This window comes from Triticum aestivum, chromosome 6B (genome assembly GCF_018294505.1).
Source record: "Triticum aestivum cultivar Chinese Spring chromosome 6B, IWGSC CS RefSeq v2.1, whole genome shotgun sequence".
Classification (NCBI taxonomy): domain Eukaryota; kingdom Viridiplantae; phylum Streptophyta; class Magnoliopsida; order Poales; family Poaceae; genus Triticum; species Triticum aestivum.
Genome location: NC_057810.1, coordinates 154,244,515 through 154,260,461, shown reverse-complemented (window position 1 = coordinate 154,260,461; position 15,947 = coordinate 154,244,515). Strand labels below are relative to the sequence as shown.

At 42.8% G+C, this 15,947-nt stretch overlaps 1 protein-coding gene across 1 annotated transcript; it reads left to right on the top strand.

Annotated features, from left to right (window-relative positions):
* Positions 1-3,297: 3,297 nt before the first annotated feature.
* On the top strand, positions 3,298-11,756 carry LOC123139005 (putative HVA22-like protein g). The gene is made up of 3 exons (XM_044558838.1): positions 3,298-3,449; positions 11,299-11,419; positions 11,532-11,756. The coding sequence occupies exons 1-3, from the start codon at positions 3,298-3,300 to the stop codon at positions 11,754-11,756; spliced, it is 498 nt and encodes a 165-aa protein (XP_044414773.1).
* Positions 11,757-15,947: the final 4,191 nt, after the last annotated feature.

Genomic DNA, 15,947 nt, shown 5'->3' with positions numbered 1-15,947 from the left:
ACCGGTGGTATACCAAGGCCGCTTGGAAAATCAAGGTCCATTCCGAGAATGTTTAACACCCGCTCACAACAGGAGGAAAAAGGGGGATGCCGGATGACATAGGAGTGCCGGATTGCAAAACGGACAACGGGGAAAATGCTCGGATGCAAGAAACGAACATGTATGCAAAATGAGATGCACATGATGACATGATAAAATGCAACACGCAAGCAAATGACATGGCAAGGACGGCGAATAACTGGAAGACACCTGGCGCATCGAATCCGGGGCGTTACAGTTTTATCGATCCAAAGGATGCTAACAAAGTGTGCAAGCTCTAGCGATCCATCTATGGACTGGTGCAAGCATTCTCGGAGTTGGAATAAACATTTTGATAGTGTGATAAAAGCATATGGTTTTATACAGACTTTTGGAGAAGCCTGTATTTACAAGAAAGTGAGTGGGAGCTCTATAGCATTTCTAATATTATATGTGGATGACATATTGTTGATTGGAAATGATATAGAATTTCTGGATAGCATAAAAGGATACTTCAATAAGAGTTTTTCAATGAAAGACCTCGGTGAAGCTGCTTGTATATTTGGCATCAAGATATATAGAGATAGATCAAGACGCCTAATTGGACTTTCACAAAGCACATACCTTGATAAAGTTCTGAAGAAGTTCAAAATGGATCAAGCAAAGAAAGGGTTCTTGCCTGTGTTACAAGGTGTGAAGTTGAGTCAGACTCAATGCCCGACCACTGCAGAAGATAGAGAGAAAATGAAATATGTTCCCTAAGCTTCAACCATAGGCTCTATCATGTATGTAATGTTGTGTACCATACCTGATGTGTGCATTGCTATTAGCTTAGCAGGGAGGTACCAAAGTAATCCCGGAGTGGATCACTGCACAGTGGTCAAGAACATCCTGAAATACCTGAAAAGGACTAAGGATATGTTTCTCGTTTATGGAGGTGACAAAGAGCTCATCGTAAATGGTTACGTCGATGCAAGCTTTGACACTGATCCGGATGACTCTTAGTCATAAACCGGATACGTATTTATATTGAACGGTGGAGCTGTCAGTTGATGTAGTTCTAAGCAAAGCATCATGGCGGGATCTATGTGTGAAGCGGAGTACATAGCTGCTTCAGAAGAAGCAAATGAAGGAGTCTGGATGACGGAGTTCATATCCGATCTAGGTGTCACACCTAGTGCATCGGGTCCAATGAAAATATTTTGTGACAATACTGGTTCAATTGTCTTGGCAAAGAAATCCAGATTTCAAAAGAGAACCAAGCACATCAAGATACGCTTCAATTCCATCCGCGACCAAGTCAAGGAGGGAGACATAGAGATTTGCAAGATACATACGGATCTGAATGTTGCAGACCCGTTGACTAAGCCTCTCTCACGAGCAAAACATGATAACACCAAGACTCCACGGGTGTTAGAATGATTACTGTGTAATCTAGATTATTGACTCTAGTGCAAGTGGGAGACTAAAGGAAATATACCCTAGAGGTAATAATAAAGTTGTTATTTATATTTCCTTGTATCATGATAAATGTTTATTATTCATGCTAGAATTGTATTAACCATAAACTTAGTACATTTGTGAATATATAGACAAACTAAGTGTCACTAGTATGCCTCTACTTTACTAGCTCGTTGAATCAAAGATGGTTAAGTTTCCTTGCCATAGACATGAGTTGTCATTTTATTAACGTGATCACATCATTAGAGAATGATGTGATTGACTTGACCCATTCCGTTAGCTTAGCATTAGATTGTTTAGTATATTGTTATTGCTTTCTTCATGACTTATACATGTTCCTATGACTATGAGATTATGCAACTCCCGAGTACCAGAGGAACACTTTATGTGCTACCAAACGTCACAACATAACTGGGTGATTATAAAGGTGCTCTATAGGTGTCTCCGGTGGTACTTGTTGAGTTGGCATAGATCAAGATTAGGATTTGTCACTCCGATTGTCGGAGAGGTATCTCTGGGCCTGCTCGGTAATGCACATCACTCTAAGCCTTGCAAGCAATGTGAATAATGAGTTAGTTGCGGGATGATGCATTATGGAACGAGTAAAGAGACTTGCCGGTAACGAGATTGAACTAGGTATTGGGATACCGATGATCAAATCTTGGGCAAGTAATATACCGATGCCAAAGGGAACAAGGTATGTTGTTATGCGGTTTGACCGATAAAGATCTTCATAGAATATGTAGGAGCCAATATGGGCATCCAGGTTCCGCTATTGGTTATTGACCGGTGATGAGTCTCGGTCATGTCTACATAGTTCTAGAACCCGTAGGGTCCGCACGCTTGACGTTCGGTGACGATCGGTAATATGAGTTTATGTGTTTTGATGAACCGAAGATAGTTCAGAGTCCCGGATATGATCACAGACATGACGAGGAGTCTCGAAATGGTCGAGACATAAAGATCGATATATTGGAAGCCTATATTTGGACATCGGAATAGTTCCGGGTGTAATCTGGATTTTACCAGAGTGCCGGGGGGGGGGTTACCGGAACCCCCCGGGGGCTAATGGGCCTTGATGGGCCCTAGTAGAGAGAGAGAGGGGGGCCGGCAAGGGCAGTTCGTGCGCCCCCTCCCCTTGAGTCCGAATAGGACAAGGAAGGGGGGCTGCGCCCCCCTCCCTTGCCTTTCCCCTCTCCCACTCCTTCCTTCCCCCTCCTAGTGGGACTAGGAAAGGGGAGTCCTACTCGCACTAGGAGGAGGACTCCTTCTCTTGGCGCGCCCTCCTAGGGACGGTCGGCCTCCCCCCATGCTCCTTTATATACGGGGGCAAGGGGCACCCCAAGACACACAAGTTGATCAGTTGATCTTTTAGCCGTGTGCGGTGCCCCCCTCCACCATAATCCACCTCGGTCATATCATAGCGGAGCTTAGGCGAAGCCCTGCGTCGGTAGCATCATCATCACCGTCATCATGCCTTTGTGCTGACGGAACTCTCCCTCGAAGCTCTATTGAATCATGAGTTCGTGGGATGTCACCGAGCTGAACGTGTGCTGAACTTGGAGATGTCGTGCGTTCGGTACATGGATCAGTTGTATCGTGAAGACGTATGACTACATCAACCGCATTGTCATAACGCTTCCTCTAACGGTCTACGAGGGTACATGGACGATACTCTTCCCTCCCGTTTTTATGCATCACCATGAGCCTGCGTGTGCATAGGAAATTTTTGAAATTACTACGTTTCCCAACATACTGTCTCTTCCTCAAGCAATGCCGGCGTAGCTTCTTGTAGCCATTCCGCCTCGTTGTCTCGCCATGTTGCGGAGCCCGAGGAAGATGAGGAGAAAGAGGATGTTGAGCAAGATGAGGGAAGTGACGATGGTGACGAGGAAGAGTACGATGAGGATGACAGACCTCCACCCACTCAGCCAACTCAGGACAAAAGGAAATCTCATCCACACAAGAAGGTTTGGAGTCCATCACCGTTTGAGAATGAGTGTCCTTGTCACCGAACATCGAAAGAAAGAAGTGTCGCTCAAAGAGAAACGGGGAACATACCGCCAAGAGGGGTAGGAATAAGTCGTATAGTCACTTGCTTCCCTTCTAGTATTCAGGCATGTCGAGCTTGGTGATGAGCTTCAGGACATATGTTGGCTATGTTGAACTATTTGCTATCTTCGATATGTTGAACTTTTTGCTATGTTGGATATGTAAAACTATTTGCCACGTTGGATATGTTGAAAGATCATTCATTGGGATATTTGTGTGTGATGCATATTATGATGTGGGATACTATCTATTTGTTTAATGTTAAAACTGTAGAAGACAATATTTCCGTCAGAAAAAAGACAAATTGAATCAGAACAATACATGAACAGTAAACTTTTTCACATGCCCCAATTTTTGTTTTGCCGAAAGCTACTCAGATGTCCAAATGGTTTGAAATTTGGAGCACACCTCATGCACCAAATTATCTTCCATAAAAAAAGATTTTTTTGGAATTTTCATGTATTTTTTCTAAAATTTCTGTTCATCGCGGGTACAGCTGAGCATGGAGACTAAACCGCCTCGTCCGGACCTATTTAATAGACAATTTTAATAATTCTACATGAAGCGTTTCTATGTATCTTTGATTTAAATCTATATTTGATATATAGGACTTCTTTAGAGATTCCTAATCAATTCCCTATTGGTCCACCTCCAGTACAAAAATGTCTCTAAATCCTTATTTGACCTCACTAATTAAATAAAGTTTCAAAATGGGATCAACATTGTCAGCATAGCTATCCATAGCAAAGGTGTTAAATCTTTGTGGATACTACATACAATTCTACTTGAGTATCTAAAAATGCTTTTTGCCAATTGTTTGGGCCAAACTATAGCACACTTGTAGTTCAATTTTGAACTACTTTTGATATATGTCCAGAAATTTATTTAATAAACTCAAAATCTTTCGGCAGTTGGCCTCCAATATGGTCTATTTCATATGAAAATAACTAAAATTGAATTTTCAATCTTATTTGTGGTACTTGCTTCACATAAAAACGTTTTTGACACTTCAAAAATGATTTATTTACTTTTATAACAAAACTTTGGAATCTCCCTTTAGCAATCTGTTTGGCATACTAAGCCCCATGTTTGTGGCAAATATGGCCACCTCACCATGAACTATGACATGGCTATGGCCTTGAACTTGGTCTTTTTGCTTCAAAGCCATGAACCTTCATAGACGGTAGTCTATTTTGTGAACACATTTTTAAAAGTCATCATTTTCTTAGTTTATCATTTTCCTAGAAACTAGTACACACAGAAGGACTCTATGCAAAAGGACTGCATTTTTGAATATTTTTTCATTTTCTTTTCCTTTATTCAAACTGGGGTCAACATTGTCAACATGGATATTCATAGAAAGTGTTGGATCTTTCAACTTTTTTGTAAATACTGCTTATAATCCAGCCTAAGTAGCATAAAATGATTTTTGCCAGTGTTTGGAACCAAACTATAACACACTTGTAGTTCAATTTTGAATTACTTTTTGTAAATGTCCAAAAATTCATTTAATCTGTGGAATATATGAAAAAAGCTCAAAAACTCAAAATCCTTCATCAGTAAGCCTCCAATATGCACTATTAGGAAAAAGCTTATACACAGAAGCTTATCAGTAGAGCGGTCTAAAAGAGGGCGCTACTGCTAATTAGTAGTAGCGAGGGGTATAAAACCTGCACTACTACTAAGTTGATAGTAGTAGCGAGGGGTATAAACCCGCGCTGGTACTAAGTGATCTCCACAATTTCCCCGGGACAGGCCATAGTAGTAGCGAGGGATATAAAACATGCGCTACTACTAAGTAAGTAGCTATAGCGCAGGTAAGACCCCCACGCTATTACTAAGCCTGTCCACTACTGCACCATCCACCCCGACCGGCCTGATCGAGTCCGACCCCACCACTCTCTCTCATATCTAAAAAAAACTCCCACGGACTCACCTGTTCCTTGGTCCACCCCACCCCAGCTCCTCTCCCCACGATCTCGTCGCCGCCACCCCCACCCACGTCGGTCGGTTCCGGCGAGGACCGGCCGCGCGCAACACTCCCCCAAGCGCGCCCCTCCCTCCCCTCCACACCGTCATCCAATAAAATCCTTTCCTCCCCTCGTCGACTGCTTTGGCTTCGATGACAACGGCACCGCCATCCGCGTCCTCTCTGACGCCGACCCGGCCGCGCCGCAGCAGCAACAGCCCACGGGCGCCAACATCCACCGCGACATCGCACGCCTCGTCGCCGGCGCGCAGCCCAGAGACTCCCTCTTCTTCCACTAAAGTGGCCACGGCACGCGCCTGCCCGTTGAGACCGGCCAGGACGATGACACCCGCTACGATGAGTGCATCATCCCCTCCGACATGAACCTCATCACAGCTGCGCAGATCTGGAGACTCCCTTCCGTTTTCATTTTGTCTCATACCATGGTGCTCCTGTAGCTATTGTTCTGTCTCGAACTACCGGTTAGCAGTGGGATCAAATCGAGTGGTTGGTGAGATCTGAGAGAGTGACGTTATTTGATTGATTGTCACGTTTCTATAGCTTAGCAGATTTAGCACTGTCGTAATTTTTGAATTTCTGATTGGATTAGTTTTTAGGTGACTATGATTTTGGGTTTGCTGACCCTTTTGACCTCAAGTACTACTACAAAGCAGAAAGGATCCCTGTAAGTTAGTTTGTAGTAGCTTTGTACAAGACCACTGGCAGGTAGACTTTGTGTTGTGGTAAGGACCTGACAGCAGCTAAAAAACCTTTTTTGGAGAATGCTTAGTGTGCCAAGACAAGTTTTTTGTGGGATGTGGGTGGACGCAACAGATCGAATTTGGTAGTGTTTGTCTTATTTTAAGTTTTAATAGTCAATTATTAGCATAGCTCTCTAGTCTCTCTGGTTCATCCAACTGCAATTTCACATAAAACGCATATGCATATTATGTTGTTGTTGTCTGCATGAATGAATTTGATATGAACTATGTTTTTTTTGCCATGCATTATGCTGGTCAAAGCTGGAAAGGGTTTATTACCAAATCATATGGCTGCAAGCAACTAGGAGCAGTTCCTGCCCGATGCCAGCCAGCATGCAATTTCACTCTGATAGGATATATATACTCTGATGTCAACTTTATGGAGTTCTTAAGTTCACAGGCGAAGTAGCATGTATGCTCTGATAGACAAATGAGCTTGAGTTCTTTATAGGTTTATCAGCCCAAGATGAGCATCTCATATATAGTACTCCTTGTAATAGTTTGGCCATAGGATATATATCAAAATTTAGAGCAGAAATCAATTCTGTTAACTGTGTTGATTAGCCATCAAGCAGATCATACTACAAATTAACCTGCTTGTTAATTAATGAAATTAAGGTAGCTGAAATAGTACAGTACTTGCAATACTTGTTAATTATTCTCTACTTAAGAAGTGCACATGCAGAGAGATTCAGTTATCCACTACTAGGGAAAACCTTTACACAGAATCTTAGCAGCAGCATGGTTTAAAAAGAGACGCTACTGCTAATTAGCAGTAGCGAGCTTCAGAAAAGAGCGCTACTAATATCTAAGTAGCAGTAGCGCTCTAGGTGAAACGAGCGCTACTACTATAATTGCCACGGTGTTGCCTCCAGGCTAGATATAGTAGTAGCGCCCTTCCAAGGGACGCGCTACTGCTAAAGTACTTAGTAGCAGCGTTTTTCCTCAAAACTCGTTGCTGCTAAGTATCACCGCAACTAATTAAGTTTAGTCCCATACTGCTAAGCGAACAAGGTGTTTACCACCTTAAATATGTTACTTCTCAACCTATCTCGAGCACTTGGTCTTCATTGAACTATATGTGTATGATTTGTGGCTGCAATATGAATCCTCGTCTGTACCTATACAGGTACAGTGAGGATTCATGTTGACTATTTAGATTCTACACAAAAAGATCAATGATGACCAATGTATATTTTTGATATTTTTACATTGCTTAGACTTAGAGCGTTTTTTCAGGACAAAGTGTTACTGATATTGGGATAAACAAAAGAAATAACTGCTTCCATTAGCAGTAGCGTTTTTCACTAAAACGTGCTATAGATAAGTTAGCTATAGCGTGTTTTCCTTATGAGCGCTACTGCTAGTTCGACTTAACCACCCCCGGCTCAAAATTTCGCTAAGTCCTTTCACGCCCCCCCCCCCCCCGCGGCCTGTTCCCCTACTCCTGTTGCCACCGCTTGAGCCCGAGCCTGCCCTCACCGCCGTCGCCCGAGCCTGCCCTCAACCTCACCGCTGCCGCCCGCCACCGCTCTCGACCACACCGCCGCCGCCCTCGACCTCACCGCCGCCGCCCGAGCCTGCCCAGGACTGCCGCCTCCTGATCCCGAGCCCGCCCTCACCGCCACCGCCCGAGCCCGCCCTTGCCGCCCTACCTCTGTCGCCGAGCACCTCCCCGCCACCGTCTCTCCCTCTGTAAGCCCCCCACCCCTCCCCCACCCCCTCTCTCTTTGCTTAGTTAGTAGATGATTTTAGTAGTAGTAGATGTTAATTTAGGGTTCATAGATAATGATTTTTAGTAGTAGTGGATATTAATTAGTAGTAGTGATGGTAAACTAGTTGTATCATTAGCAGTAGTATATGTTAATTAGTACTAGATGTAGTAGTAGATGTTAATTAGTAGTAGTAGATGTACTAGTTTCTTTCTATTTATAGTAATTTTATATTTAGTAAGAACGAGTCGAATTAATAGAACTAGTTTAGTTTTAGTTGAACTAGTTTAGTTTTAGTTGAACTAGTTTAGTAAGTAAATTAATAACTAGTTGAACTACTTTATTTTTAGAAAGAACTAGTTTTTTTCTATTTATAGTAAGTTTATATTTAGTAAGAACTAGTTGAATTAATAGAACTCGTTGAACATGTCGTATTTTTTGTTATTTTTTAGTTTAAGCTATTATTTCATGTTTTGGTTACACCTCCGAGTGGCCTATGTTTTGCCGGAGTGTTGATTAATTTCCGTTCTGGCAAATTTCAGGCGCTCGATATGTCCTGTTTTAGCAAAGGTCATGCCGGATTTTTCCGTGAATTCTGGCATGACTTGTGCTAGAATATGTACAAGTTCAATCTTTGAATTATGAACGTAGGAAAGTTCGTACTCGGACGACGACAGTCTCCCGGGGGAGTGCAGCTGGTGCCACAACGATCGAGGTATGTGCGACAGGTTCGTTGAGCTGGATGAAGATCGACGCTTCAGCATTAAGCTTGAGGAGACCTTCGATGTTGAAACAGTACGCAACAACGACAAGTGTTTTTTCGTAATTAAGCATGACTTCAACTATTTCAACGTCTAATTTTCATATTTTACAATTCTACTAGCTTATCCCATGCCATGCAAGACGCTATGTCTTGGAAAGGATGGGTTTTGAAGACCATGAAAATTTGGAAACAAAGAAAATACACCTAAGGACCCATCATGATATGGATTTTGAAGTAAATTTGTGCAATGCTCAGAGTGTAACCCATTTTGGTCGCCAGAATTGGGAAGCACTTTGCAAAATGTATGGTTTTTATGAGGGTACGATTGTCACCATGGATCTTGGTGATCCTGACATCGAGCAAGACAATATGGACATTTGGGTCCTTGTTGATACGCTTCCGATTGTACCGCTATGTGAGTTTCTCAAACATAGTTATTAACTAATTTATATTGTTTATTTCAAAATAGTTGACAACTTATTTCCATTGACAGCTTATTTTGATTCTTCAAAGACTGTGCGGAAGATGGTAGACAAAACCCACTACACTGATGGCTCCAAATTAACTTATAAGGAGAAAAATCATCTGATCGCATTTTGTACTCTTCTTGAGGATTACAATAACTATTATCGAACTGCTCCAAATTATGGTGAATACGTGCCACTAGTGCACGTGTTGAACCATGGTAACTTCTCTGGAGATACCCTGGTAAGATTTTTTACTATTACGACATCCGTGCATCTTTTGCATACTTCTAAAACTAGTACATCATTGCTAACTACGAAGTTATTACTATGGTTTTTCAAAAGAAACTCCCGATGGATTGTGTGCCTCATCTGATGTATCTGAATGGTCGCCTTACAGTTCTGAACATACTGCCAGATAAATCTAGGGAGCTCACCTGTGCATATCGGATTTCTAAAACCGGTGAACACATGTTCATCAAAGAATGGAAGAAATGTATGGACATTCACAAGGAGGTTCTTGGAAGTAACATTCAGCGAAAGGCAAGAATTGGAGACAGGCTAATCTCCATTTGCCATAATGGAGAGTCAGGGGCTATCTTGTTTTTTGCTATTTTACCTTAGAAAATGTAGTAGGTCCTATGAGGTACAATATGTTTATTATGTGGTAATGTGTTAGAGTTGATAATGAGGAGTACTTGTGATTACGACTAGTGACCAATTTGCTGAGTTGATCTTGAGGAGGTGTTATATGACAATGATGTATTATGATGATAAGTTGTTAATGATATGATGATGATGATGGTATTATTATATCATTGGGTGAAAGAACCACATATTAGTTTCATGTGGATGGACATCCACTTGAAACTAGTCCACGGTTCTTTCACCCCGTGATGTAATAACTCATTATGATGTAAAAACAATCTCTAAATTCCTGTTGTATGAAAACTTGTGTAAAGGTGTATGAATACCACATGAAATAAAAAAGAAATAAAATACTAAACAATAGTAGTAGCGCGGGCAAGGAGAAGCGCTACTACTAATTACCAGTAGCGCTCTTTTGGAGAAGCGCTACTACTAAGTCAATTTAGCAGTAGCGTGGGTCTAGGCACGCTATTGCTAAGATTTAGCTGTAGCGCCTTATCAGTAGCGCTCCTGCCCGCGCTACTGATAGGCCTAAAACCCACGCTGCTGCTAGGCTTTTCCCTAGTAGTGATCCAACGGTTGTCAAGCCCTAGAGAACATACTGACAGTTCTTAGCGTGTTAGCGATCTGCACTGAAGCAAGGGATGCAACTCAGGCTGGTACTGACCATACTAAAGATATAAGGCAGAACAGAAGAAGGGTGCCAAGGCGACAGTGAGTGGGTGACGCGGCAGGAATTGATGTGGGCCAGCCTGTTAGTGGATAGAGTGTGGCTCCTTTGTAAGACAGTGCCGTGTATGTTTTTTTTCCGGGTAAAAGGTGAGTTTTTATTCCATGGTAATAGGGTTACAACCACAAGGGAAGAATTCCTCAATCACCTGAGATCTGTCAAACATGCTGACGGCAGTTTAGGTACTATTAGTTGCTGAATATGGTGTGACTCTATCCAGCTAAAGAACATGTAGAAATGTAGAACTGGAGCTTGGCGCTTAGGCATTTAATTTGTTAGTACCTTCACGGTGAATTCTAGCAGCGAAGCCTCTTCATTTAGAGCAGTGATGTAGCTCGTATTGGTAAACTAGAACTTTGTGTGTGCTAGTACCTAACGATCTCATCCTTGTATGGTTTGGACATATGCTAGAATTTATTCATTGCATCAAGGATGTCAGACACTATTTACAATATGTTAAATGCAGACAATGTTGTTGATTTATGTGAATTATTTATTTACCTAGTGGATCCCCAATTGTATATATGTTCCTATCAATGCAAATGCCGTGCCATTTTCCACTTTTACTGCTCTACATTATATTTTCACTGCCTGAAGGGGTTAGTATGCTCCATGTCTTTTTCACTAATTGTCTTTTTCATCGACATGCACCGCATTATTTTTCCCTATTATTCTTTTCAAGAATCTAAAGTATCTGAACCTCTGTTGGTAATGCTGCAGGGTTCTGGTGGTGATGCCGACGGTCGTCGAGAGGTTCGTGGACTGGATGGTGTCGTGGTTGCCGATGTACGAAGAGGCGAAGCTGCTGCTTATCATCTACCTCTGGCACCCCAGCACACGGGTAAGTAGTCGATCAGACACCCGGAGCCCGAGAGATGATCAACATTTCAGATAGACTAGATTCGGTATGTGGCCAATTCTGAATCTGAATCTTAATGGTGTTCAGATATCAGGGTGCGGGGCACGTGTACGATGGCTTCCCCCATCTGCTGGTGGCGTGGCACGAGGCTGACATCGACCGAGGCCTGCTTAAGCTGAGGGCTAGGGCGAGGGACGTGACGGCGTCACAACTCAAGGCGGCGGCTGCAATCGGTCAAGTGTGGCTCGTCGAGGCTGCCCGTTGTGTTCCGTCGCAGCTGCAGGATGCGATATCAGGCCGGGAAGGTGCCACGCATTGACGAGTGAGCCAATTTTTTGATCGGAGCATAACGACGTGTCTCAGTCTCTGACGTCTAGAATTAGTGGTAAAGTTTTGAATTTGCATGGCAAGAACCACTTACGTAGGTAGCTGACATGCACAACACTGTGTTTACACTCTCACTTATGTAAAATATATGAATTATATATGAGTTGCCTCTACAATGAGGAACTGTGATAGTAGATACGACAATTGTGTGATAGAATGGAATGGAATGGATTGTTTTTTTTCTAATAAGTTAGTAGTAGCGTGGGAAAAAACTGCTCGCTACTAATATTTAGGATACTAGTAGCGTTGGTATAATAGACATGCTACTACTATTTTGTTAGTAGTAGCGCGGGTACAAAATAGCAGTAGCGTGGGTGGCACACACGCTACTACTAACAAAGTTAGTAGTAGCGCGTGTTTAACCCATGCTACTACTAACTATTAGTTGTAGCGCGATATTAGGAGTGCGGGTACCCGCGCTGCTAGTAGCGATTTTACCCGTGCTCCTAGTAGCCTTTTTCCTAGTAGTGATGGTCTGTTTCATGAATACTTGTGGTGACAATGGGGTATTATATTGATTCACTTGGTGTATATTTTGGCACTCAACTCGCAGATGCCCGAGGTAACATTGGGATAATCTATGCATAGGGGTTGATGCACGTTTTCATACTTCCTTCTCTGGTAGAAATCTTGGGCACTCTTTGAAGTTCTTATTGTGAAACGTAGCATGCAATTTCAAAAAAAATCATATGCTCACGCAAGATCTATCTAGGAGACGCATAGCAAAGAGAGGGGGAGAGTGTATTCGCGTACCCTCGTAGACCAAAAGCGGAAGCGTTGCGATTAATGTAGTCAAACTTATTCTCGTTCCGACCGATCAAGCACCAAACGTATGGCACCTCCGAGTTGTACACACGTTCATCTCGATGTCGTCCCTCAAACTCTTGATCTAGCAAAGTGTCGAGGGAGAATTTCTTCAGCACGACGGCGTGGTGACGATGATGGTGAAGCGATCCGCGCAGGTCTTCGCCTAAGCACTAGGACAATATGACCGAAGGCGTAAACTGTGGAGGGGGGCGCCGCACTCGGCTAACAATCATTGTTGTGTGTTCTAGCTGTGCCCCCTCCTGACATATTATATATATATATATATATATATATATATATATATATATATATATATATATATATATATATATATATATAGACACACACACATATATACATATACACTATTCTGATCACAACATGAACTTCCCGAGTAACGCGCATGACCTTCCCCAAGTACTAGGTTGAACTTCAGCTAAAATGTGTCCAAATGGGGCTTGCGATATACCGTTGGAAAGCTATGGACATCAATATCATGATCCAAGTTAAATTTTTGTCAAAATGTAAGCAGTTTAAGAGCAGTTTTGAAAACCGTTTTTCTTCACACAAAAAACGTGAATCGTATTTTCGATCGCATTTCTAAACCGTTTATCGGAATGAGGCAAATAATATAGCGTTGGAAAGCAGCTGCAAAACCGCTCCTTCCACATGTTGAAAGTTTTATCTAGTTCCCTGTGGATAAAGAGTAATTTTGAAAATCGTAAAATTTCACAAACCGAACAGCCGAGTTTGTATTTTTAATGTAATTTCTAAACAGCTAATCCATTTGACGTAAATGATATGGCGTTGGAAAGCTTGTGAAAATGCGCTCATTTTTCATGTTAAAAGTATTTTCTAATTTGGAACAGTTTAAAAGTAATTCAGAAAACGGTACAAGTTCCACCGAGTTCGTATTTTCAAGATACTTTTTTAACCGTAAGTCCGAATGCAACAAATGATACGGCATTGCAAAGCTTGAGAAAATACGAAACTTTTTGATATGTATTGTTTGTCCAAATTCCTTACGGTTTTTCGTCAGTTTTGAAAATGGTTAAAAACGTATTTTCGTCGTAATTTCTGCATACTTTATCGGAATGGGGCAAATAATATACCGCTGAAAAGCTACGGAAAATGTGAAACTTTTGCATGTTGATTGTTTTCTCTGATTCCTTGCCGTTTTCAAGTAATTGCGAAAATGGCAAGATTATTCGTTCTGCCTTTATCGCGAAACTGATTCTTCGAAAATGCACCGCGTGAAGAACCTGAACTTCTCGACACGTGTACTTGAACTTCACTCTGTTTTTCACGTGATTTTTTTGCTCATATATTTCTATCTAGTGTTCCTAGCTCTCCATCCACTCAACGGAATTGAGCAAGTGATATACCGTTGGAAAGCTGCTGTAAACACACAACTTTCTCGTGTTCATCATTTTTTCATACTCGCAACGATTTTAAAAGTTTTTCATCTGAAATTCATTCAGCGTAGTAGTTGAACTTCATGCTGTTTTCACATTGAACTTCTGTGACATATTTTTGTTTGTACGCACGCCTGAACTTCCCTCTATACGAACCCGACCTTCGGGCTATCTTTGTAACCGTGGCTTCCCCTGCGAATTATTCTGGTTAGTAGTGTTCTATATGATGTTAGTGTTATCTAGAAACGTTTTTAGCAACTAAATAGTGGTTTCAAATAGAAATCTCGCTCGCTGGCGGATTTTGCTCTCGGGTCGTGATGAAATTGCGTTTTTTGCAATTTTACTGCCTGAGTTGTTCGACCTGAACTTCCCCTAGTGCTAGGGTGAACTTCTGTCAACATTGCCCAAATGGGGCTTGCGACATACCGTTCGAAAGCTATGGACACCAGTATCATGACCCAACTTTAAATTTTGGCACAATGTAAGTGGTTTAAGAGCAGTTTTGAAAACCGTTTTTTCTTCATACAAAAACGTGAATCGTATTTTCAATCGCATTTCTAAACCGTTTATCGGAATGAGGAAAATAATATGGTGTTAGAAAGCTGCTGTAAAACCGCTCCTTTCACATGCTGAAAGTTTTTTCTCATTCCCTATGGTTAAAGAGTAATGTGAAAAATCATAAAATTTCGCAAACCGAACAACCGAGTTCGTATTTTCATTGCCTTTCCTAAACGCCTAATCCAATTGAGACAAATTGTCACATCCCTAGCTTCTGGTAATGCACTAGGCTAGACCTCTTGCTGCATCATGTTTAAATTCAAATGAAATTTTCATTTGAATTGAGGAATTTTCAAAGCCTCAGAAACCTCTAAAAATAACCAACAATTAAATCTTCTCAAATGTGTCCAAGAAAATGTTCCTGATATCCTCTGGAAATATTGGCAAGAGGTAAAATCCAAACCAATATTTTTGGTGTCTCAGAAACATTTAATTTGGGCATTTGAATTAAATCAATAATTATTTGAATTGGATTTATATCTACTATTAAATAAATATAGGTCCAATAATTCTGAAATATTTTGTGGAGCATTGTTTTAATTCTTTTAGCTCCTAAAAATATTGTCAGAAGCAAAATAAATTGAATTGGTTTCAAAACCAAATTCAAAACAAACCTGCAAAATAGAAAACTGAAATAAAATAAAAAGAACAGAGCTTACCTGGGCCACTTACCGCAGCCTACCTGGCCCAGCCCCCCCCCCCCAGCCGGCCCAGCCCACCTCCCTCCTTGTCCTCTTCTTCCTCTGCCAGTAGGCAGAGGCGAGGCGTGGCGCGCGCCCGAAGAGCGCCGGCCACCTCCTGCTTCGCCGTGGCAGCCTCCCCGACTCCCTCGCGACGCCACGGAGCCGCCCTCGCCCCCTGCACCTCCCCTCTCTCCCCCTGGACCCCATTCCCTCTTCTGTTTCCCTCTCGCGCACACCACCGAGCGGAGCTCGCCGCCATCGTCGCCGTACCCATGACCACGGCCACCCCCTCCCCTCTCCGACGTGCTCCCGAGCTCCTGCACCTCGTCGCCAACCCCCTCACCGAGCCACGTGACCGGAAGGGCCCCGAGCAGCCGCCATCGTCATCATCTCCGAGCTTCGGCCCCGGCGCCGTTCTCCGTCGAATTCGGCCACTCCGGCGCGCCCCCGAGCTCGCTGACCCTCCCTGCACGATCCCCGTGAGTCCCTGCTCCGTTTCCCCCTAACCCCAAGTTCGATTTCGAGCTCTAGCCGCCCCCTCTACCGGAGCCGAGACGCTCCGCCGCACGGACTCGTCGCCGGCGAAGCCCCGGTGACCAAATGGCCCCGCGCGTGCGTCCGTTGCACTCGCAACGACCCGTGGAGCAACGCTAGCGTGGC